Here is a 25339-nt window from a genome sequence, read left to right on the forward strand (position 1 = left end):
AAAATAGAAAATGTAGGACAATTTGAGGAGAATAAGAATACCAGGAAGTAGAATGGTGCTAAGGCCTGTGTTTTAGGAGATAAAGAGATTCAGGAATTAAATAAAGTGAGTGGTTTGTTAAGGGTTGATCACACACGGCTAAGTTCTCAACTTGTGAATGGGAATTAAAGAAAAATTTAGAGCCAGGTATGGTGTTGCACATCATTAATTTCTACACTGGGAAGACAGGAGAATGTGTTCTGAGTTTGAGGCCAGTCTGGTCTGCAAGAGCAAATTCTGGAACATCCAACTTTAGGACGGTAAAGGAGACCATAGGCAACAGAAAGATGATGAAGATGTGATTGAAAGAGTGAACCCTGTTGGAAATCCAGTAAGCAGCAGGATTTAGTGGCTCTGGTCATGTGATTGTTGAGTTAAGGATAGATGAAAGGGTTTAAGGAATTTCCTTGCATAACTAAGGAAAGCCATTGGAGATGGACTTATGTAATGGGTGGTACTGAATGTTGGCCTAGAGAGGACATGCTTTGAAATTGTAAATGTAAAGCCTGGATTCCATTGAAGACTCCAAGATGTTAGAGTCTCCAGAGCAGTGGGGTACCAGACAAGAAAAGCTGTCAATAGGGAGAGGAAACATCCCAAAAGAAGGATTTGTGTGGATTTCAACACAAGCAAATGGAGTTGGAGACCTGAAGCATTTTGTAATATAACATAGAGCAGAAGAGGTTCGAGTTTGTTTAGCTGGTTTCCAACCTTGCTTTGGTCCCATATTTCCTTCCTATGTTTCCGTCCTTATGTTCTGAAACCTTAATGTATATTCTGTGTCATTATATGTTGTAGTTATGTGATATGTTCTTTGGATTTATATATTCTTGGGGACTTCCATTAAGAGATTGGAGGAAACTTCGTAGAGACTTTGAACTTTGGACTTTAAAACATTGTTGAGACTGTAACAAACAATGGGATTTTAAAAAATGCATTTTGCACAACAATATTGTTGGAACCTTTGAAGACCAGTGGGTGGAATGTGGTAGTTTGAATATAATTGTTCTTCATAAGCTCATAGGGAGTGGTACTTTCAGGAAGTGTGGCTTTATTATACAAGGTATGGTCTTGTTAGAGGAAGTGTATCACTGTTGGGGTGGGCTTTGAGGCTTTGTATTTGCTCATGCCATACCCAGTGTCTCAATGCTCTTTCTGTTGCTTTCAGACCAAGATGTATCCACTCTCAACTCCTACTCCTTCACCATATCTCCCTGTATGCCACCATGTCCAAGGATGGACAGAGCATCTGAATGTAAGCCCCCAACTAAATATTTTCCCTTAGAAGAGTTTCCATAGTCATGGTGGTTCTTCACAGCAATAGATAACCTACTATAATATAGAAATATGTTTTCTATATACAAACAGAAAATATGCCTAAAACATAATAAAAATTATTCTATAGTGTTAATTGTAGAGTTCTATAAAGGTATAATATTTTGGGGGAAAGAAACTGCATCTTATAAATCCTACCTACAATGAGTGAATTCTTCCAAGTATTTTGTATCAAGTTTCAAAAGTGCCATCAAAATATTAGCCTATTCATTGCTTAATTTAGCAAGGGAGACATTTTTTATCAAAATACAACAATTTCAAAGTTCCCATGAAAAGATGATTATGTCTTATTTCGAGCATTTTAGGAGAAAATAGATGTAACACACATAACTAAATATTTCCTTACATTGGAGTATACATCTTTTCTTTTTAAAATTATAATATAATCATATTTCTCCCTTCCTTTTCCTCCATCCAAACTCTCCCATTTATGCCTCCTTGCTCTTTATCAATTATTTAATTGTCTCTTTGTTCATTAATTTTTGTATGTATCTACAACTTAGTCAATAATAAAGTCATAAACATTTATATATGTTAAATATGTCCCATATTTACAGTGAAGCATCTAGGAATTGCCTAGAGTAGATTGATAACATTTTTATGTATTGAAAAGCAATAATGAATACCAGAAGTTTGCATAACATTTATGTTTATATTTTATGAGATGCCAATAGCAGACACACAAGATCTTTTTATAAGTAACCAAATTATATCAACTGAGAGGTATATTATAAAACAAAATTGCCCATTCGCAAAGTAAGACAGAGAATGTTAATGGAGCAAGAGATATACAAAAGAATAAAGAGTAAAAAAAAATGAAACTCACTTGTCTTAGTCAAAGTTCTATTGCTACAAAGATACATGATGACAATAGCAACTCTTATAAAGTGAAATATTTAATTGTGGCTGCCTTACAATTCAGAGGATTATTCCATTATCAACATAGCAAAAGAAATGACAGTATGCAAGCAGACAAAATGCTAGAATGGTACCTGAGGATTCTACACCTGGATCCACAGGCAGCAGGAAAACAGAATGAGCCACTGTGTCTGTCTTGAGCTTCTGAAACCTGAAATTCTACCACTTATGATACTCTTACTCAAGCAACCTATTTCAATAAGCAAACACCATGAATGTAGTTTCATCTGTAGTAAGAAAAAAACCATGACATTTTCAAATGCCAGCTTTCTGGGCTGTCCTGACAGCATAAACTCTTACTCTTTCAGGCAAGCGGTCCAGCTACAGAGCATTTGGATGGGGTTTTTGAGCAGCGTCTTGTGGCTTGCTTGATGACAATGTGGACCAGCTGTGTTCCTGAAATTGGTACGGTGCGCATGGTTCTCAGAGGCGCGAGCAGCTCTGATATGGTGGACTAGATGGGGCAAGTAGAAAGTACTGTATTCGACCTAGTAATGCCACAGCTTAAGTTTTAAGAAGCCCTTAGCATTTTAAAATGTGCTCCTGAACAGCACATTTTAAAGTCTTACAGATATGTGATAAAGACAAATGCAGATGGAAAAGACACAGGGGAATAAGACACAGTGTGTCTAAAAATGTACATAGGCTTGGAAGAGAGAAGAGAGTATAGAGAATCATAAAATAAAGTTAATGCTTTAAATAAAAGGGTAAAGTCTTTAAAGAGACAGAGTATAGTCATAGGTTAAAAGGAATAAAGAAAAATAAGCCATGTAACAAAGAAAATTCACAGAGAGTCTGGATTATGTATATAATTATATTATCTTTGAATTTTTTGATGGTGAGTGAGCTAAGTAGAGTATCATATGGGCATATAAGCGAAACAAGTATGTATATTATAATGGTATCTTGATTTAAGAATTTGGGTCTAAGGATATGTTGCTTTGGGAAAGAGGTTCTTTTTTGGAAAAGAGTATGGATTGTTTCCAGACTAATATGTGTTGATGGAACAAGACCTCCTGAAATGTTGCTGTGAACATCCCAACAAAAAAAATACTTCACCCAATAAACAGCAGAAAGGAGTTTGGAGAGACTATGCCCATATTCCCAAATACTGTTTATACATGTTTATTTACATTTAAAGGGGGATATGCTATAGAGATTTTCTTTTTTTTTCATTTAAAACGTAATATGAACATATTTATTAGGATGCTCAAGAATGAACAACATTATTTTCACTCTCTTCATGTGATAAAAAATACATTTGACCCATGTTGAGGGAGGAAAGGGATAGGACTCCCAAAGTGGGTATCAAACAGCCCCACAAGAAATCCCCATTCAGCGAAGGGCAGGATGTCCCTGATAGCATTCTCTGCTCTAAGTTCCAGCCCCGGTACTCTTTATTCCAACTATTCTGTCCTTGTCACTCTTCAAGATCCACGCAGTCAAACTCAGGCCACCTCTGAGTCTGCAGATCACAGCTTTGAATTGTTACTGCCTTGATACCCTCAGTAGGGAATGGGGTAAGAATAGAAGATTACACATATCAAAAACACAACATTAATAAATGGCACTTGGATGTAGGTTTAACATTATCAGACTTTCTCTTCAAATGACAATGGGTGGGAGGGGCTGCTTCCCAAAGAAAGATTTTCAGTCATGGTAGCATTTATGGAGATCCCATATACAAAGGCATGAGAGACCAGTGTTACTGTCATCTTGTCCTGCACAGAGGAATGAATTTGCAGATGAAAGTAGACAACTACCCTTGGCTTAGGTTTTTCCTGGTTCTTCTCACTGTTAAACTGTGACGTTCTGCCTCTCACTTAACTTAGATATCATCTCACTTAGATTAAGTGAAACAGATTAAAAAATGGTAGTAGAGGATGGAGAGATGGGACAGAACAACCCTGTAAGACTATAAAAAAAATACAAAAACCAGATGTAGTACAATATTTATAATAGAAACTGGCCAAAAACATTACATGCTAACAGATGGTATGATACAGAGTAGGGTGGGAGCAGACAGGAAGGGTAAAGCCACAGGCTACACCAGGAGCCTTTCAATAGACTGCTGGATGGATTGGATCTGCTGCTTTAGCTGGGAGCCTTCTTTGATGGTAACAGAACAGGCGATGACGGGTCTGGAGACCCCACAGGCCCGTCCTAGGGCCTGCTTGGAGCGCACAAATACATAGGGGACATTCTTGTCTTCACACAGCAGTGGGAGGTGCAGGATGATCTCCAAGGGCTCAGCGTCTGCTGCCATCACGATGAACTCAGAGATGCCTCTGTTGAGGGTTTTGGTGGCTTCATTGGCTCCTTTCCGAAGCTGCTTGTAGTTGCACGACTGCTGAACAAGGTCCAGCAGCTTCTTGGTGAGATGGGCATCTGCGAGGGGATAGGCCTTCGGGTTCACATCAGCCTCTGTCATGGCTGCGGTGCGCCGGCCCCGCCGCGGGTCGAAAACAGCCAAGCTCCGACAGACTGAAAGCGCCGCACGGAAAGACTCTGCTATAGAGATTTTCATTGGTATGGCTCTTGGTTTATTGATAAAAGTTCAAGATCAATTTTGTTATATGTATATTTCTGCTCTTGATTAAGGTATTGTGTTTGTGTAGCTCGATTAAAACTGTAACATATAATTAAAATATAGCTTAATAGATAATCATCTATAATAGTCAAGCTTGTAGTCAAGTTAGATTTTCTAGATGTATAGAGATATATTTCAGTTAAATAGGTATTTTTCAAATCTTTCAGAGACCTTCAGAATATGGCATTTAAAATGTTTAAGAACTTAAAACTTTTCATGACAGTGAGGCACTTCTATTCCTGGAAGCACCAATTATTTCAAGATGAAGATGGGTATCAAAGAGACTCCTTATGGCTTTTGTTAGACGAACTGGACATGCAGGATTCACAGTGAACTCCTTCATGGTTCCTGCTTCATGAAAGAGAATGCAAGACATTCTGCAGGACACAGAAGTAAGTGACTAAAATTTCCAATATAGGCAGAACTGTCTTTGAAATTTCCTGCTTCATGGAAAAGTCTGATGGATACTATGGGCCTGTAGGCTAAAGGTGGATCCTCAATGGCACAGAAGAACTTTGCATGACTGTGCAGGTAGTGAGATGTCTCTATCAATTCTAGAGTTTTAGAAGTTGTTTACAATGTACATGGTGTTTATTTAGGTAAAACTATATCCTTCTTGAGTCTTTGATGGAGTTGAAGAATTTGTAGTTATACTTATAGTTTCCCTTAGTTATGATAAAAGATAAAGTGGATATAAATATTCTAACTGTAATTCTTATTTGATATCTATTTTGTTATATGTGATTTTACTACGTTAAATTTAAAGCCTTCATTTTTATTTAAACAGAAAAGGGGAAATAGTGTGGGAGGTTCTTCTGTCTGTGTGTTTTTTTAATGGTTAATGAATGAAGAAGTGCTTTGAGCCTATGACAGGGAAGAACAGAAGTAGGTGGGGAAAGCTAGACTGTATGCTGGGAGGAAGAAGAGTAAAGTCAAAGAGACACCATGGAGCCACTACCAGAGTCAGACATGCAGAAACTTTTCTGGTAAGCCGCTGACATGTGGCAATACAGAGATTAAAGAAATGAGTTAAATTAAGATGTCCGAGTTAGCCAAAAAGAAGTTAGAGCTATTGGGCCAAGCAATAATTTAATTAATACAGTTTCTATGTGATTATTTCAGGTGTAAGCTAGCTGGGTGACCAGGAACAAACAAGCAGACCCTCCACACAACAGTATGATTTATATAAAGGTGACTTCGACTTCACTCATAACGACACATGAAAGAATAACCAAAAACAAGGCCTTAACTATAGGTTAGGTCAGAGCTCCAGCTTCAAAATTGAGCAAAATATAATGGCAAAATATCAATAAAGAGAACAATGAATAAATTATACATTATTGTAATGGAGCTAACACACATGAGGAAATATTATATCAACAAAATAAATATCCTCCTAAACACATGGGACATATTCTCAAGTGTTGGTAGGGAAAAATATCAACTATGGGAAAAGATTCAAGTTTATCAGGTTTTCTTTCTGTCAATAATGAAAAGAACTTAGGAAACACAAGACAACATGATATAGACAGACAGGCAGCAGATAGATAGATAGATAGATAGATAGATAGATAGATAGATAGAAAGATACACACACACACACATATATATATATACACACATATATATATAGATATTCATAGATTCATTTCATACATTGTATAACTCAAGAGAACACTGACTAATACACTTTATACACAAATTGCTGTTAGTGAATATTAGCCTTTTAAGAAGCAGTTATAAGAGATCCATTAGCATAAACTATTTGAGTAAGATAAGTAGAAAAATTAATTTTCTACCCCACTGAAAGAGGATTCATGAAGGCATGATAAACATCAGCCTAAATTTTTATTATTCAGAGGTGAATGGATAAAGAAAATGTGCAGACTCACCAAGGTATATTATTATTATTAGATAAAGAGAAATGAGATCAAATATTTTGAAGGAGAATAAATAAGAAAATTGAGAAAAAAATCTAAAAGTAGGAAAATAAATTTTATGTTTTTTGTATTCATAAATGAAGTAAGGAGCCAGATGGTGGTGGTACATGCTTTTAATAGCATTGAGGATTAAAGATGGAGGTGTTTCTCCCTGAGTGTGATGCCAGCCTGTTCAGAGTGAGTCCAAGACAACCAGAGCTAGGACTAGCCCCCCAAAAAAACAAAAACAAAAAAACAAAAAAAAACAAGTTAAATGAAGTTAGAATGACATAAAAATAATATAGGAAGTATTAGATACAGAAATATCATACAAAAGGAAGGGAAGTATATGAAAAGGAGAGTAAGCTTGTTTAAAAAATACCCTGACAAATGAAAATAACACAATGAATTCCTAATTATTTTCAGTGTTGATTAATTAGAATGAGGCATACAAATGTAGTCAGTAATAGCTAGCAAAAATAATAGGACTGACATTGTGACTTAGTGAGAAAAAGTGTCTGGGAGAAAGTCTTACAATTTGAAGTTCATTCCTGGATCCACATAGTGGAAGGAAAGAAATAAATTCTACAACTCTCCTCTTATTTGCATAGGAACACATTGCCACACATTTAAATGTCTGCAAATGCAGAGGAAAGTGAACAACATAAATAAATAAAGTCATAACTAAACTATAATGATGGCTATATTTTAAAGAATGTCAAAATAATTAATACTTAATAATCAAGTAATATCTATAACTTTGTAGGAATATTTATGATTATATTATGAATTTATAATAAAATATGAGTTATGTACTCTAACTTCACACTCAAATATGCTTCCTGATAACAAGAAATAAAGAACACAAATAGAATTCACAAATTGCTTACAGAATTTAAATGATCAATGGTTACAAAGTATTAAATGGAAGGAATGGAAAAAAAAACAGAGGACACTGAATAACAGAAGTATAAACATAAGGTCAACTTACCAACTATACTGAGTGCTTGTCTTATTGACTCTTGCTTGCACCCCTGGGATAAGACTTATGATACTATTTCTGGTGTGTAATGAGGAAATTTCACTATCAAGCCATGGGGACTTTGAGACTCTATAGTTGTCAGACCTATAAACACTGAATCAAAATGCCTGAGCTGCAAGTCAGCAGCAGCCTCACTCTCTTCTTTCTACCTGTTATCTTCTTTCTTCCTCTTACCAGGAAGTCATTTTTGCACCTCTTTTACCTGGGAAAAAGACATTTGATTTCTCTCACTTAGGTGAGCTGTTGAACACAATTCTTCTCAACCACAGAAAATTTGTAAGTACTTCATTAGTGAATGGGTATAAATAGGGATATTTTGATAATTTCATGCAAAAGAAGCAACGAGAAAACTGAACATACTTGCAAAACAGGTGTCCATGAACTTCTTGCAAAACAAAAAGGGTAACCTAAATTTTCTTAGCACACTCTTACCTATATGGCCATCCGTATCAGACATGGCATTCTGATAGACATCTGGTCTCTATAACATTTTCTCTCAAATATAAAGCTACCTCTCTCAAACTTAATAATTCTATGAACACCTTGGATATTTGCTTTCCTCATCTGCACTATTCAGCTATACGTAAAAACAGAATATCTTAGAGGAAAGGGAGGAGACAGTCCATGGGAAAAAAAGGATCACTTCAGAAAAATAAAAAACAGAATGGTAAATTGTGAAACCTGAGAGAGCATTGAAGATTTTAGAAATTTTTCATGTATTAGTCGGGGTTAGCCTAAAAATCATTCTAGATTTCAGGACTCTCATCTCTCACCCATGAATCTTAAAACCCACGAGGTGTTCTGTGTGCTTCTATAACTGTCTCAGGGGTCCTTCACTTTATTCTCCAGCATGGCCTTATTCATATGTTTTATCTAGAATGTAAGTGTAATATTCCAGGGTCAATTTTGATGTTTTAAAAACACGTATTAATTGTGAAAGTGTATGATGTATCTCATAGAGTTTAGTGATTGTAGCATTTTGTAATACTTTGTAGTCTGATAACATAAATGTGATTGGAGAGGTACGAGATGAAAGTGAGCATAGATCATTAGACTGTAAATTTAAATTTTATACAATGTATGAAGAGTCGATTTATCTTTTATTTTTTTCTCCTAGGTCTTCAATTTCATACTTTACAAATACATTCTGAGTGTTGAATGAATGTCGCAGAGCCACAAACCTAGAAGTGATCAGGAAGTATAAAACGTTTCTAGAATTATCATTTCCATGAAATTAGAAGGTGATACAAGTATTGTAAATCTAGCAAAGTTTTTGTTTTTTACTTTCAGTCCTCATTTCCATAAGAATTATCAGAAAAATGAAATCTAAAAACCATTCAATTTCAGCAGTTTCAGAATTTCTTCTCCTTGGGCTGACTGATGATCCCCAGCTCCAGCTGCTTGTCTTCAGTCTGTTCCTCTGCATATATCTGGTCACTGTGCTAGGAAACTTGATCATCATCTTGGCTGTCATCTCTGACACACACCTACACACACCTATGTACTTTTTTCTCTGTAGTCTTTCCATTAACGACATTTGTTTAAGCACAAACACAATACCAAAGATGCTCATTAACCTCATAACTCAGAATCAAAGCATAACTTACTCGTCTTGTCTTATACAAGTTTGGTTTGTGTTGGTTTTCACTGGACTGGAAAACTGTCTCCTTGCTGTGATGGCCTATGACCGCTATGTGGCCATTTGTCACCCTCTGAGGTACTCCGCAATCATGAGCCCTTTTTGGTGTCTCCTGATGGTTTTATTCTCTCTGATCCTTAGCTTTATGTTTGGTCTCTTGCACACTCTGATGGTTTTACACTTGTCTTTCTGTACTAACATTGAAATACCTCATTTTTTCTGTGAACTTGCTCAACTACTTAAACTTGCATGCTCTGATACACTCATTAATAACATCTTGGTATATTTTGCATCATGTGTCTTTGGTGGCATTCCTATCTCTGGGATAATTTTTTCTTACACTCATATTGTATCAACAGTTATAAGAATGCCATCAACAGGGAGAAGATATAAAACATTTTCCACGTGTGGCTCTCATGTGTCAGTTGTCTCACTGTTTTACGGTACAATTTTGGGTGTGTACATCAGTTCTGCAGTGACTAACTCTCCTGAAAAGACTGTAGTGGCTTCAGTGATGTATTCTGTAGTCCCTCAGATGTTGAACCCTTTTATCTACAGTCTGAGAAACAAAGACATGAAGGAAGCCCTGAGGAAATTAAGCTCAAGTATTGGGGCTGCTTTACGGTGGCATTCAAGTTCCACTAAAGGATAACTTGAAGAAACACTTAGGATTTTACATTTCTCTCCATTCCTTGAAGATTACAGAAAAAGAAAAGTGAGAAAAGATAGCCAATAGAAAACCACAGAACACTTTCTGCCTGATTTCTGGGTTAGTTTCTCTATAATTGAAATCTAGTAATACTCCATACTTAGAGCGAATACTTATTTTTTACAGTGTGTAAATAAATTGCTAAGACTTTTCCTTGAAAATACAAATATTTGTGGATGGTTATATCTTCTGAGTTAGTTATGGTCAGCAGTTATGAATGTGGAACAATTAGATTATATTAGTGCTTAGAAAGGATTGTGCGGTAACTGATATATTTCAGTGATGAAATTCCCAATGATAACAAAATAAAACTTATATTGCAGTGAATATAAGTGAATATAAGTGAACTGAGCAGTGAATGAAGATCCCTTTCATATTATGGGCAATGAAACCTTATGAAATTTATTATACAAATATTTAAATTGTATTATTAGTTTCTTTTATTTTCTTAAAATGAAAATACTCTTTTCCTATAAAATTTACTCTGATTATGGTTTTACCTTTCTCAACTCCTCTTAGTTCTTCCCTACTTCTTTGCCACGTGGATCCACACCCTTTCTATCTCTCATTAGAAAATTAACAGGCACAAGAGGAAGAGCTAATTCCCCACAAACCTCAACCTTAGCACTTTGAACATTTCTGGCTCAGATTGGACTTGCCAAGTCTGATCCTGGATAAGAACACAGAACTAAAGTTCACAATCTGCTTTCATTATGGCCTGTTTATTTCTTGGGTCAGTCTGACTACACAGATAATCAGCACCTAACTCAGGGAGAAGCAATTCTGTTATGGAAAGTAAAATACATGTAAATATCATAATATCTGCTTTAGTAACTAAAATTATGTGAGATGCTAATAATTAAAATGCACATTTCAATATAAGGTTGGCAATAGTCCTGTGCTTAAACACTAATATATACAAGCACACAAAATACAGGCACAAATATTTATAATATGCTATAATATGAATGAAGATAAAGATATTTTAATTTGACCAAGATATACTTTGAATTAATTTTCATGTGTGTTATTCATTTTAACTTTAGATTTATTAATCATATTTACACATTATTACACTATATTAAGATTATATGGAGTATTATAAATTACAGAATGAATCTATCTATCATCTATCTATCTATCTACCTATATATATATAGATAAAAGAGATTTATTAGAATGATATAAAGGCTGTGTTACAGCTAATTCAATAATGACAGCCTATGAATGGAAGGTAAAAGAATCGAGGAGTTGTTCAGTCTATGAGGCTGGATATCTCAGCTGGTCTTCAATAGATGCTAGAATCCTAAAGAAGTAAGCTCTAATGTCAGTTAAAGAAAGGATGTGATCATGTAAGAGAAAGTTGGCAAGCAAAGAGAGGGAAGGTCTTTTTCAATGTCCTTTATATAGATTCTCAACAGAAGGTATGACTCAGAATAGAGGTGTGTGTTCCCAACTCAAAATATCTGGATTAATATATATGACTTCCCTCCTCAAAGATCCAGGTTCAAAGTGGGTCTTCCTATAAGAGCCAGAAACTGAAAACAACTTAGACATCCATCAACCATAGAACAGAAAAAGAATGGAGTATTACTCAGTTCTTAAAAACAATGACATTATGAAATTTGGAGGATAAAAAACTAGAAAAATGTCTTTCTGAGTGAGGTAACCCAGACCCAGAAAGACAAACACAGTATGTACTTATTTATAAGTGAGTATTAGCTCTAAAGTAAAGGATAACCATTCTATAACCCAAAAAAGCTAATAATAAAGGAGGGCTAAAGTGGGCAATGCTTTAATTTCCTTCAGAAGGAGAAATAGAATAGATTGACCAGTTGGATTAAGAGTGAGTAGAGATGGGAATAAGAAGCATCAGGTAGACGAACAGACAGGGAGAGTACTGGAAGAAAAAATTGAGAAGGGAGCATCTCAGGGTGCGGTAAAAACATAGCGTAGTGGAAACTCTTAGGAATCTTCGAGGGTGGCCCTAGCAAAGACTCTTAGCTGGATAGCCCAGAGACCTATGAGAGAACCATACATGACAGGCAAAAAAATAGTCAATGTAAGGATGTTAATTATATCCTGCTGTACTCATTGATAGGGACATAATCTAATTGTTGTTAGATAGGAATCATTCAGCAACTGATGGAAATAGATAAAGGTACTTACAGCCAAACATTAGGCAGAACTTTTGTAATCCTGCAAGGGTGGGGGAGATTGTTGGAACAAGAGAGCTCAAATACACCACAATAAATCCCATAGGATCTCTCTCTCTCTCTCCCAAATTGAAGGATAAAGGTATTTTGATAAAAGTAGCCATTATGAGGTTATTGAGAAACCTGGTACTAGGGAAATGCCTAGGAATCCACAAAGATGAGCCCAGTTAAGACTCTAATTGTGGATACAGTGCCTGAATTGGCCTTTCCCTGTAATCAGATTGATGACTAATTTGTCAGAATAGAACATTCACCCAGTAACTGATTGAAGGAGATGCAGAGATCCACAGCTATATACTGGGTGAAGCAGGAGGAGAGTGACCTGAGATTGGTACGTAAAATAAAAAATATTGCTTTAAAAAACCCATAGAATCAACTAACCTGGGACCAAAGAGGCTCACAGAGTCTGAACTGACAACCAGAGAGCATACAGTGGACTGATGTAGGCCTTCATAAAATATGTTACAGTTGTGTAGTCTTCTTGTGGAACTCCTAACAGTGGGAGGAGGGTTGTCTGTCGTTCTTTTGCTGTTTATTCTTTATTCTGGGTTGATTTACCCAGTCTTAATATGAGGGGAGTTTTCTAGTCTCATTGCACCATATGTTTGGTTGATTTCCCAGGGAGACTTATGCTTTTCTGATTGGAAGCAGAGGAGGAGTGGATGTGGGTGAGAGGGGAGATGGGGAAGGTACTGAGAGGAGAGGAGGGAGGGGAAACTGTGGTCATCTTGTAAAAAAAATAGCTATTTTAAAAAGGACATCTTATCACGTCACATGATTAAGCAAAAACCTTCAAAGGTATACCAGGTTTTTTGTTTTAATTAACTCCAGATGTAGTCAAGTTGACATCCAACAAAAGCTATAACAAGCTTACCTTTTGTCAACTTAACTGATGATCGTATATACTTATGCTATTCTTAACTTTTAAATGAAGACAATCAAGTTGATAATAATGCCTAGCATGCTATAAGTATCCCTTGTACTACTGAAAATACATTATAAATTTAAAATATGTGACAATATCTTTTAAAGGATAGTCTTTAAATATCTCAAATTTAGAAATGATAGGCATTGATGTTCTCTTGGATGAAATTGCAGCACATAATAAAAAGATAAGTATCTATACAAACACATTCATAAATTTCACAGAAACACTCATGCCAATTACAATCATTGTTTCTGCAACTGATCACTTGGCCTTAGCTAGTATTTTTCAAAACCGTCCTCTATTATCCATTATATTTTTTCTACACCCTCTGCAAGTACACTCAGAAAGTCTTGACTTCTTTCCTGGAAGAGATCTACCTTCATTTCTGGTGGATCTGTGTCCTTGGTCATCCTTTATGGATTCCATTAAAGTATTTTCACAGTGAATTTGATAACAAGATGTTTTGGCACCATGAGATGCACTAAAAGATATCCTGTATTCGAGACATAATCACCCTAACTCCAATATGGAGAAATAATCCAACTTTCCTTTGTTAACCTGGATTAGTCACACTTCCAACACAGACGATTCCTTTTTTAACCTTGTGGATTAGAAGTATCAGAAGCTCAAAGTAGACATGGGGAACTCAGATCTTCCAGTTCACTGAAATGCTTCCTGTGGCTCCTGGAAAATGCATCCCTCCAAAACCAAAATGTCTAAGCCAGCTTAGCCTAAGGTCATAGAAAGAAAAAGCAAATATTTTCCCAGTAGGATCTTAGGAGTGATAAAAGAGTAGAATTATTACCACCCCCACCTCATCATTCCAGACTCCATGGATCTTGAGTATGGGAGAAGCCATACCATATATTAGAAACCGATTCAAAGCATACACTTCATTCTAGAGAACTGTGTCCCAGCCCTTCAGGCTGCTGTCACCTTATTCATATTGCAAGTATTTCTCCAGAAGACCATTTTATCTTTGTATCATGCAAGCTGCCTCAGTAGACAACATGGTAGTACGAGTGGAATCCATAGTTGTAGGCCCATGGTCACACATCTCAGGATGTGAATAGAGTTCTTTGGACAAAAGCAATATTGTGTGGAATAACATGATGATATAAAGTCATTCCGTAAGTCTATGTATCATGATTTTGGCAGAAACAGTACATGGAGGAAAGGCAAATACATAGCCTGAATAAGTATCTACTCCAGTTAGGACAAAGTGTTATCCCTGTGGAGAACGGGATCCATTGTAGTCAACCTACCACTAGGTCACTGGTTGGACACGGAGAGAATGGTGTCATTTCTGAGGTTTGTAGTTGATCTCTATTGACTGATAAGGTAGTCAGCAACAGATGTGGACAGGTCAACCTTAGTAGGTGGCAGTTCACAATGTCAAGCCTACGCATAACTCCCATCTCTGCCACCATGACCCCTTTGTTCATAGGCCCATTGGACAATGACACAGATAGCTCTGGGAAGGGGCTGACTGTTCACAAAATGGGTCATCCTATATAACTGATAATTGAGTGCCTCTTCAGATGAAGTCACCTTTTAATGAGAACTTATATGGCACAGATGTGTCTTGACTTGCTTCACCCATTAGGATAAAGTTATCTGCATCCTCTTTCTCTAGTTGTGTTTCTCATCAATTTTCTTATCATGGTCTTTCAAAGTCCCTGACCATCCACCCTATCCATTGGCTATAGCTCATAACTCAATGAACAATCACACACCTGGTCATTTTTTTTCTAAAAACAATATATTGTACATCCCATAGTTCTTCCCACTGGGAAAATTTATTTTTGCTGGTGTCTTTCATTGTCTGTAATGCCTTTGCTCTCTACCTCTGCATGATGCTTGTATACCTGCAAAATCATCATTAAAGCAGGCCCTCATTGTCTTTTCCTCTCTCAACATATTCCATGAGACAATAGGTACCTGCTTGGTAGCAGACTACATGCAACAAAAATAATACAAGTGTTTGGGCATATTCTTTCCTGTAACTTGCTTATGCTCTCAAGACTTGATTGAGTTCTATCATGTGTATATAACTTCCATTTTATGATGAAATTTTTGGATGCACAGCCTACCTTTGAATTCGTAGGTCAGATAATATTCCCCTTATGATAAGCTCTCAGATCAGCTGATAACGTAGAGGCCCAATTCAAATGTGCAGTTTCCACAAAGTCTAATAATAGACCAAGAAGTATTTCTCATAGAGAAAATAGTTGTCTATACATAATGACAGATAGTTGTTCCAAAATTCCAAAGATCTCTTCTGTGTTTTACCTATTTAGGTTTACCAAAGATCCCAAACAGTATCCATAACAACCATTGACATCTCAGGTCACACTGGGTCTACTTGATCATGGGCCCCAAGTGATAGAGGGACCTGCACAGTAGTATTAACTTTGCAAGGACCCATCTCCTGTTCCAAGCCCCACCCAGACCTAACAGCTTTCTGAGTCTCTTGGTATATGGGGTGGAGTACTCCTCTGGAATAAGGAAAATGTTGTCTTCAGAAGCCAAATGGGTTAATTAAATGTTGTGCTTTTTCTTGGTGGTGGAGGAGTCAAGTGTGATAATGTATTCTTCACCTTCAGAGGAATATTCTTGCTTGTCTTACACCACTGATATCCTAAGAACTTCTCTGAAATAGCAGGTCCTTGATTTTTGATTGTATTTATTTCCTATCCAGTGATGCAGTGAAGTTAATAGTAAGCTAGAAATGGTTGCTGCCTCTTGAACACTTGATACATTCAACTTAATGTTATAAATATAGTGCACCACTGTTATATATTGTGGAGGAGACAAGCAATCAACATCCTTTTGAACTTAGTTATTATACAAGAATGAGGAGTTAACAAATTCTTGAGAGAGAAATGTATATTGCGGGTCTTGTCAGCTTGTAATCAAATAGCTTATGATCTTATTATGGGTGGTATAGAGATAGAGTCATTTTCAGATCAATAACTGCATAAAATGAGCCACAAATGAGTTAATATGCTAAAGTCAAGACAACACCTGAAACTGGATTCACCACTTGACTGAGTTTTCAACAGTTTACTGTCACTCTCCCTGACCCATTTGCTTTCTGTATTGTCTAAATGTGATAATTAAAGGAAGATGCAGTGAAATCTACCACCCCTACAGTTGTCAAATAAAATTGATGTGAAAGTAATTTCTAAAATTCCTCAAGGGTTTGATTCACTATTTTCCCTTGCAAAACTGGTCTAAGGCCTTCCATTTAGCTTCATGCAAACACAGAGAAAGAGAGAAGGGAGAGGGAGAGAAAGAGTTGAAGGGGGACAAGAAATGATGAGTCACCAGAGATAAGATCAGCATTAGATTCCAATCAGCATGAGTTTTTCTCAACATTGTTTATGTATGATTGTGAAATTTGGAAACATGCACATTTTGAAGTGATTATTACCCTATTCATAGAAAATACATTCATCTAGCCATTCCCAAGAGGACATACATCATCTCATACAATTATATATGTTGTTTTATTCTAAAAGAAAGTTGGTGACCCTGTAACAATTTTGAGTGCATGAATCAAACACTGAAAGAAATTATTGTCTCTGTCAACTACTTTTATGTTCTCTGGAGCCTAATAATATTGTTCTCTAAGGACGTATCTTTTTAAATTGCTGATTACTTAGAGCTATTATATAGTTAGTCTTTATCACTGAGAGCTTGCCTTCTGGCCTGTTTCCACAGGAGACTTTATATTTGTTTTTCTTATTTAAATTTTTGGTGTGTGTTTATATTGTTCAGAGACATGCTATGAGTCTCATGTGAATAGTCTCCATTAGGCTGAGACAGAGATTCCACTAATTATATTCACATGAATTTAGAGTTAATTACTATCAAGGATTGCTTGCAATTTAAGCAATATTAACTAGGTGAGTTCTGTTGAAAAGCAACAATTTCTAACTATAGCTAATGACTACCTGCATGGTTACTTTCCATATCCCACAGATGACCTACTGAGTATAAGTGATCCAACTACCTATAAATTAAAAAGTATAGCACATATATGCAGAAGCTGTTATAAAGAAATTTGAAAGAATTTTATTATTAAGCTTATAATACAGTTAAGTGGGCAAATCTCTTTTCATACAAGCATGAGGATCTGAGTTTGAACTCTAAAAGAGATATCTTTTTTTAAAAAAATAAGAATATTGGTGTGATCTTGTAATCTAAGAAGTGGGTGAAGTAAAGATAGGTGGATCCTCAGAGCATGCTTGCCTCACTTCCTACATGACACCTGTCTTAAAATAGCAAAAAAATTATAAAATGAAGTATCTGAGGACTGAGGAACAGTACCCAAATTGGTTCTTTCACCTATACAAGAATGCACTTGAATGTTCATGTGAACTCAAAATATATATCTGTACCTGACCACACATAAATACATACATATTTACAAAAAATATAATTATAGTCATTTACTTATCAATGTTAATTTTATACTAAGACACATTTGCTCAAATGATCAAATAAAGTGTCAAGAAATCAATGCTGAATCTATTCAAAACATTGACTAGGGATATGTGTTATGACATTTTGATACATCCATAGATGGTCATATAAAGTGTCAGGAAATCAATGCTGATTCTATCTATTCAAAACACTGACTAGGGATGTTTGTTATGACATTTTTATACATATGGAAGATAGATAACATGAAGTACTACAGATGAATTTTGAGTGGGTTTTAAGATAATTGTGAGGCATTTAAAAGTTGTAGAAACTTTACCTTATACAGATGATGAGATTACTTTTAATTTTACTTTTGCTTGAGAGTTTAGAATAAGTCTGGTAGATATTCAATATTTCTTTCTTGTTATACTACAGGAAATGTCTTCCTTCTTTTCTTTCTTTTTTACTAAAAATAGATTCATATACCATGCAGTATATCTGGAGCACAGTTTCTCCTCCTTCTACTCTTCCCATTTGCCCTGCACCTCATCTGTTCCCAAGATTCACTCCCTCACCTACTAGAGGTTAAAAGAACAGGTCTACTAGAGAAGGCAGCCAAACAGGAAAAAAAAACAAGACACATTTTAACAAGACAAAAATCCTCATTTTGAGGTGGGGCAAGGCAAGCTAATAAGAGAAAATGAGTCTTAAGAGCATGTAAAAGAGTTAGCGATCCACCTGCTCCCAATGCTATGTCTCCTATAAAAAAACACCAACTAAGAACCACAACTTAGGCACAGAGGATATGGTGCAGACCATGCAGGACCTGTGCTTGCTGTTTTGGTCTCTGTCATCTCATGTGCTCTGCTTCATTGATTCAATAGGCCATGTACTCCTACTGTCCATCATCCACTCTGATTCCTATAAATTTTCCTCTTCATCGTCTGTTGGATTTCCTCATCTCTGAGGAGAAGTATCTTATGGAGACCTCCTATTAAGACTATCTCCCTGCACAAAGTCTGACCTTGAGCTCTGTACCTGCTCCCATCTGCTGCCAGAGTAAGTCTCTCTGATAATGGCTAGCCAAGTTTTTGATCTATTAGTATAGAAGAATATCATTAGGAATAATTTTATCATTTGTTTGTTTGTTTGTTTGGTATTTTTTGCCAATCCTGTTTGGTTCTACCCTAGGTTTCTGGACTATTCAGTCTCTAGTTCGTAGCCATCCAGGCAGTAGATCACACAGGCTAGCTCTTGGGGAGTGGGCCTCAAACTAAACAAAACATTGGTTGGCCACTGCTATAAATTCTGCAGCCACTATTGCCTCAGCATATCTTACAGGCAGAACAGACTATACCTTGAGAGTTTGTATTCTGGCTTCTCTGTCTGTAGCCTGCAAGGTACCCTCTCAAGCTAAAGAGATTGGAACATAGGGCTGAAAGCTCCAGACTGGCACTGATTTAACCTCTCTACATTCAAGGAACTATGTGGATGCCGCCCTTGGCGAGGAGGTTTTGGTTTCAGTTTTCAGCAAATGACCCCCTGTTTTAAAAACAGCCTGGGTTCTTTGAAGATAGACAACGCACACTTTTTTTTTACTTATTTATTTATTTATTCATAAAAATTTCCACTTCCTCCCCTCTTCCCCATAGCCTCCCATTCCCCCCACTTCCTCTCCTCCCCTTACTTCTTCAGGCCAAAGAGCTGTCAGAGTTCCCCGCCCGGTGGGAAGTCCAAGGTCATCCCCCCTCCATCCAGGTCTAGGAAGGTGAGCATCCAAACAAACCAGGCTCCCACAAAGACAGTCCCCGCAGTAGAATCAAAGACCAGTGCCGTTGTCCTTGGCTTCTCAGTCAGCCTTCATTGCCAGCCACATTCAGAGAGTAGGGTTTGATCATATGCTCCAGCACTCCCAGTCCAGCTGGCCTTGGTGAGCTACCATTAGATCAGTCCCACCATCTCAGTGGGAGGACGCACCCCTCGTGGTCCTGACTTCCTTTTTCATGTTTTCTCTCCTTCTGCTCCTCATTTGGACCTTGGGAGCTCAGACCAGTGCTCCAATGTGGGTCTCTGTCTCTATCTCCTTCCATCGCCAGATGAAGGTTCTATGGTGATATGCAAGATATTCCTCAGTGTGGCTATGGCACAAGGCCAGTCTCAACTCTCACCGAAAACCTTACTCGATGAGATCAGTTTTATTGTGTGCTACAGCTCCTCAGTTGTTTACTAATCATTTTAAAACAAGGTTTAAATTCTTCAAATGGTGAACCCTCCTATTTATGACCGGAGAAATGGGGAAATGAAGGGTGTCTTGGGTCATCTCATTCTTGACATTCATGTTTAGTTATTGCATAATTGATTTTAGCTTTGATTTCTACAATGTGATAATATAACAAAGTAAATATAAACTCAATAATTCAGTCATCCATTACCCAATTCATCCACAATTAAGAGTTTCATGATATCTAGGTATTAATTAGTTTGAATTTAATCTAATTCTGTTGTGTGTTGAAGTATATGTAGAATTTCATGTGATCCAATTATATAAACTATGTTATCTGACTCCATTGAAAACAGTTTTCATTTGGGGGTTCAATTTCAGCAGACATCTTATCAACCCATCTTAAATAAGCAATGCTATCTTAGTTATATATGGAGGGGATCAGGTTCAGGCAGTTTGCATTTTGCATATCAATACCTCAGCTTCCTTATATTTTTTGTGTGTTTTGAATATTTATTGGGGAATTAAAATAATGAGTAATAGAGTGATTGAAAGACAATTTCAGAAATGGGAGTAGCAAGCACTGCAAGTTTAAATGAACTGAATGAATAAGATTTGGTTTTTCCCATACATTGTAGTTATACTATATTGATTTTATTTTTACATATGGGTCATATGAAATCAATATAGTATAACTATAATATTTTTGATGTGAGTTCAAATATAAAAAATTTCATGTTATTTTAAAAAAGCACTACCATGCATGTGATACATAACTATAATCTCATCAATCAGGGGCTGTAAATGGAGAACTGGAGTTACAGACATGTATGAGCTTGATAGTAAATCCTGCTTTCTTATTTATTTATTTATTATGTATACAATATTCTGTCTGTGTGTATGCCTGCAGGCCAGAAGAGGGCACCAGATCTCATTACAGATGGTTGTGAACCACCATGTGGTTGCTGGGAATTGAACTCAGGTCTTTTGGAAGAGCAAGCAATGCTCTTAACCTCTGAGCCATCTCTCCAGCCCCTAAAACCTGCTTTCTTTTTTAAAGGTTTTGAGTTTTTGCTCCTGAAATCCTTTTTTTTCTTTTTTCTCACCTACCATGCTGAACTTTCTTTGCAAGTACCAGATTTTATCAGAGATTTAAAATTGTGTTCTAATTATATTAAGTTTAAAACTGTATAAGTAAAATGATACATTGAATATCAGAATTCCTCATTCAAGTGTTGTAATATTGTACTTTGGAATAATTTCAGATCCTGTCAAATGTTTTTGGTCATTAATAATGGTCCTAGGCTGTAAGCAGTTATTAATCCATATGTCTCAAATGAAAGAGCTTTATGTAGAAGTGTTTACAAGATATGAATATATCACTAGCTACAATTATGAAATAAAGACACACTAAACATGTAAAAGTTCATTGTAAAAGTGGAATGCTATCAAATTATCAAAAACGTAAGAAAAACATTGATGTAATTGCCTTGAGTAATATCTTTTATGGGAATATTTTATTTTTTTTTCTTTATTCCTTTATTCAATATCCTGACTGTCATTTCTCCTTCTTCCCTCTTCCCAGTTCCCACCCCCCTATCTTGCCTTTTGAGAAGATCTGCTTCTCCTCTGGTGTCCCTTACAAAAAGCTGGCTTCCTAGGAATATCAGCAAAGCAAGGCACAATAACATCTATGGATTCTAGCCAAACACCCTCTTCTCAGGACTGGGCAAGGCAACCCAGTACGAGGAAAAGGATACCATGAGCAGGTTAAAATATTTGAAGACACCCACATTTCCTCTGCTCTGAGTTCCCAAAAAACATCCAAACTAAAACCATAATATATTATCAGAGGACCTGAGCAAAGTCATGTTCTCTGATTTCACCTTCAGTCTTTGTGAGTCCCTAGAAGCCCCACTTCTTTGGTTCTGTGGGCCATACACTCCTAGTGTCCTTGAACCCTTTGGCTCCTAAAATTCTTTCCTTCTTCAGGGTGTTTCCCAAGCTTCAAGAGTACAGACTCAACGGAGATTTCTCTCTCCTCCCAATGTCTAGCTGTGTGTCTCTGCATCTGCTCCCATCAGCTGCTTGAAGAAGACCCTCTGCTGACAAGTAATATTATTTTTAATGTTACTTCTCTAAATGCACAGACAGCCTTCCATCCAAATTTGCAAGTTGGATTTGATAAAATTAATTGTTTTTGTAATATGTTGAATCAAGCATCAGGTCAAAGTAAACACATAGATACAAACTCTATTATCAAATTTATTTTGTAGAAGGGCTTACTATCTTGAGTACATATGTTAGCCAAACAACTTAATCTTAAAAAGAAAGTATTTATATATCATAAACATCTACTTATTCTTCAATTATATACCTATTTTTTTCTATCTGGTTTAAAAGACAAAATGTAAATTGATGATATGTGTGTGTGTGTCTGTGTGTGTGTGTGAAAAGGTGTTTAATATATATTTCATTAATTTAGTTGAGCACTGGAGATACCTGAAAAACACAGAAAGAATAGAGATTTTAGTTTTTAATCACAGCTTCAGAGAGTTCATTTCATGACTGTAGCCCCACGCACTTAGGATAGATATTACAGTTGCAGTACTATGTGGTAGAGGAGAATATTACCACATCTATTTTTATGCCACATCTTTGAAATCTGAGTGATGCAATAGATAGAATGGAATTTCACAATCTGTTCCCCAGAGTAAGAGAACAAGTCACTTGGAATCTACATGCTTACCATATTAGGCATCTTTGAAATTAGAATAAAAGTGTAGTAGATAACTGGACTAATGAGGCAATTTTTATTCATCCCCTTGAGATATGTGATTGGGTAACTCAGTGTGAGGTATAAGTTTAAAGCATAATGCCTGCACACTCAGAACCAGAAGCACTTGGACCTTTCAGTGAAGTTACTGAGGACAGGAGGACAGATACACAATTTCTAATATACCGGTTAGCTTCAGAAATTAAGACAAGTATCTTATGAAAATTTTATCCTGAGATAACATGAGTAAGAAAGTAAATGAGAAAGAGTAATTATGAAAAGAGATCCTCTTGATTTGTCTTTTCTCAACCAAGTAATCCCATGAAATAAATCCAACATTGATGAAAATTTTATTTACCGGGTTTCATATTCCGAACAACCAGAGGTATGATTTTTATCCATTCAAAAATATTTTCTTTCTTAACACATATCTCTCTTAATATATTACAGTATTTTCCCAATTTTTTATACTGTGGAAGAAGACTTTGGAGTACTTTAAACATTAAGATTATTATATATGAGGTAGGTAAAAAGAGAGAATATTGGTTTCTATCAATAGAATATTACTATACCCAGTGCTATTCTAAGGCTATTCTAACAGGTACTTAAGTGATTCTGACACAGATGCTTTTGAATTCAATTTTTTTTTTACTTTATTCGTTTCAAAGTTCCCACAAAAATAATGGAACTGAAAAACCAAACAGCACTTTCAGAATTCCATCTGCTCGGCCTGACAGACAATCACAAACTTCTGCCCCTCATCTTCACCATGTTCCTCTTCATGTATCTGATCACAGTTCTGGGAAACCTGCTTATCATCACGGCCATCAGCTCTGGCTCCCAACTGCACACTCCCATGTACCTCTTCCTCTCGATTCTGTCCATTAACGACATTTGTTATAGTACAGTCACAATCCCTAAAATGCTGGTGAACATTCAAGAGCAGGACAACAGCATAAGTTACATAGAATGTCTCTCTCAAATATGCTTTGTTTCAATTTTTGGTGGAATGGAGAATTTTCTACTGGCAGTAATGGCCTATGACCGCTATGTGGCCATTTGCAAACCCCTAAGGTACACAGTCATCATGAACTCCTTTCACTGTGTCCTGATGGTTCTACTCTCCCTCTTTCTTAGCATTATGGATGCCCTGCTCCACAGTCTGATGGTCCTGCGTCTTTCCTTTTGCACAGAACTAGAAATCCCCCACTTTTTCTGTGAGCTTGCACAGATTATCAAGCTTGCCTGTTCTGATACATTTCTTAATAATTTCCTGATTTTTACTGCAGCTTTTTTCTTTGGGGGTGGTCCTGTCTGTGGAATTATTTTTTCATATGTTTACATCGTGTCCTCGGTCTTGAGAATGCCAACTTCTGCAGGAAAGCACAGAGCCTTTTCCACATGTGCATCACATCTGTCTGTTGTTTCCTTGTTCTATGGGACAGGATTTGGTGTGTACATCAGTTCTGCAGTGACAGATTCTCTCAGAAACACAGCAATGGCTTCCATGATGTACAGTGTAGTTCCTCCATTGCTGAACCCATTTATCTATAGTCTACGAAACAGGGAAATGAAGAAAGCACTGGGGAAACTTGCTGGTAGAATCACTTATCTAGTGTGATTTATCCTGTGGTATCCATGTGGCATTTTAGAGAAATTCAAATTAAGTAGAAATCTAGTGAAAAAATCTTTTCCCCTTTCCTGTAGTGTCTAAAATGACTTCAGTGTGTGATGATGACTTGGCATACTTCAACTCATGCTCAATTTTGTTTATGTTGTATGGTCTGGATTAAGCTCTATCTATATTACCTTAGTTCTTAGAGCAGTTACTTTTTCCACAATATACAGAAAGACTACCTGAAATTACAGATATTATTGTATTTTTTTTCTCAAAAGTAGTTACAGTTGTTAAACTGGACTTGGTATAAATGCCACTGAAATAAAACTGCATCTATGTGATAGTATGATTTTTTTGGTGGCCCGAGAATTTCATATTATTACTTAGATTCTTATCAACTTGCTAGATATGTACTGAGAATCTATCTATCTATCATAGTAAGGATATCTATTATAATGTATCTTTATTAATACAATTTTACATTAAAATATCAGTTAGTTCAGATTCATAAAGACTTAAAATGAACAGTGAAATTGGTTTCAGTCCTAGGTTATCAGTTGCTACATTAGGGAATTAAAATATAACATTTCATATTTTTCAAATATGTAGGAAGATTTATAACAAGATATAGGTAAGTGTCATTTGATTCTACCAAAAAATTTCCTCCCAGGAACTGGTTTTATTTATAAATGCCATGGATTTAGGGAAAACATAGATGCCAAATTAAATATGATGCCAAAAACATACCATTTCAGCTCTTTGCTCTGTTACATGAATATTTAATTCTTGAATAATTAACAACACGTCTTTGCATTGGACTGAACGGTGGCATCGTGTCCATGTCCAGTTTTTGTCATTCAGATGTGATTGAAGAAGTTAACAATGTGCCTGTATATGGTAATACATTCACACACATACAAAGGAGCACTAAGTGGAGAAAAGTCATTTAAGTAACAAA

General features: G+C 36.2%; 3 protein-coding genes across 3 annotated transcripts; 2 read left to right on the top strand and 1 right to left on the bottom strand.

Moving 5' to 3' along the window:
* Positions 1–4282: 4282 nt before the first annotated feature.
* On the bottom strand, positions 4283–4794 carry LOC148122425 (NHP2-like protein 1). The gene has a single exon (XM_087905851.1). It carries the CDS (start codon positions 4721–4723, stop codon positions 4337–4339), a length of 387 nt encoding a protein of 128 aa, XP_087761977.1. The 5' UTR covers positions 4724–4794; the 3' UTR covers positions 4283–4336.
* Positions 4795–9071: 4277 nt separating this feature from the next.
* LOC125400583 (olfactory receptor 7G1-like) lies at positions 9072–10134 on the top strand. The gene is made up of 2 exons (XM_048434670.3): positions 9072–9093; positions 9191–10134. The coding sequence occupies exons 1-2, from the start codon at positions 9072–9074 to the stop codon at positions 10132–10134; spliced, it is 966 nt and encodes a 321-aa protein (XP_048290627.3).
* A 13311-nt stretch (positions 10135–23445) lies between these two features.
* On the top strand, positions 23446–24384 carry LOC125400803 (olfactory receptor 7G2-like). The gene has a single exon (XM_048434973.3). The coding sequence runs from the start codon at positions 23446–23448 to the stop codon at positions 24382–24384; it is 939 nt and encodes a 312-aa protein (XP_048290930.3).
* Positions 24385–25339: the final 955 nt, after the last annotated feature.

This window comes from Myodes glareolus, chromosome 4 (genome assembly GCF_982192425.1).
Source record: "Myodes glareolus chromosome 4, mMyoGla1.1, whole genome shotgun sequence".
Classification (NCBI taxonomy): domain Eukaryota; kingdom Metazoa; phylum Chordata; class Mammalia; order Rodentia; family Cricetidae; genus Myodes; species Myodes glareolus.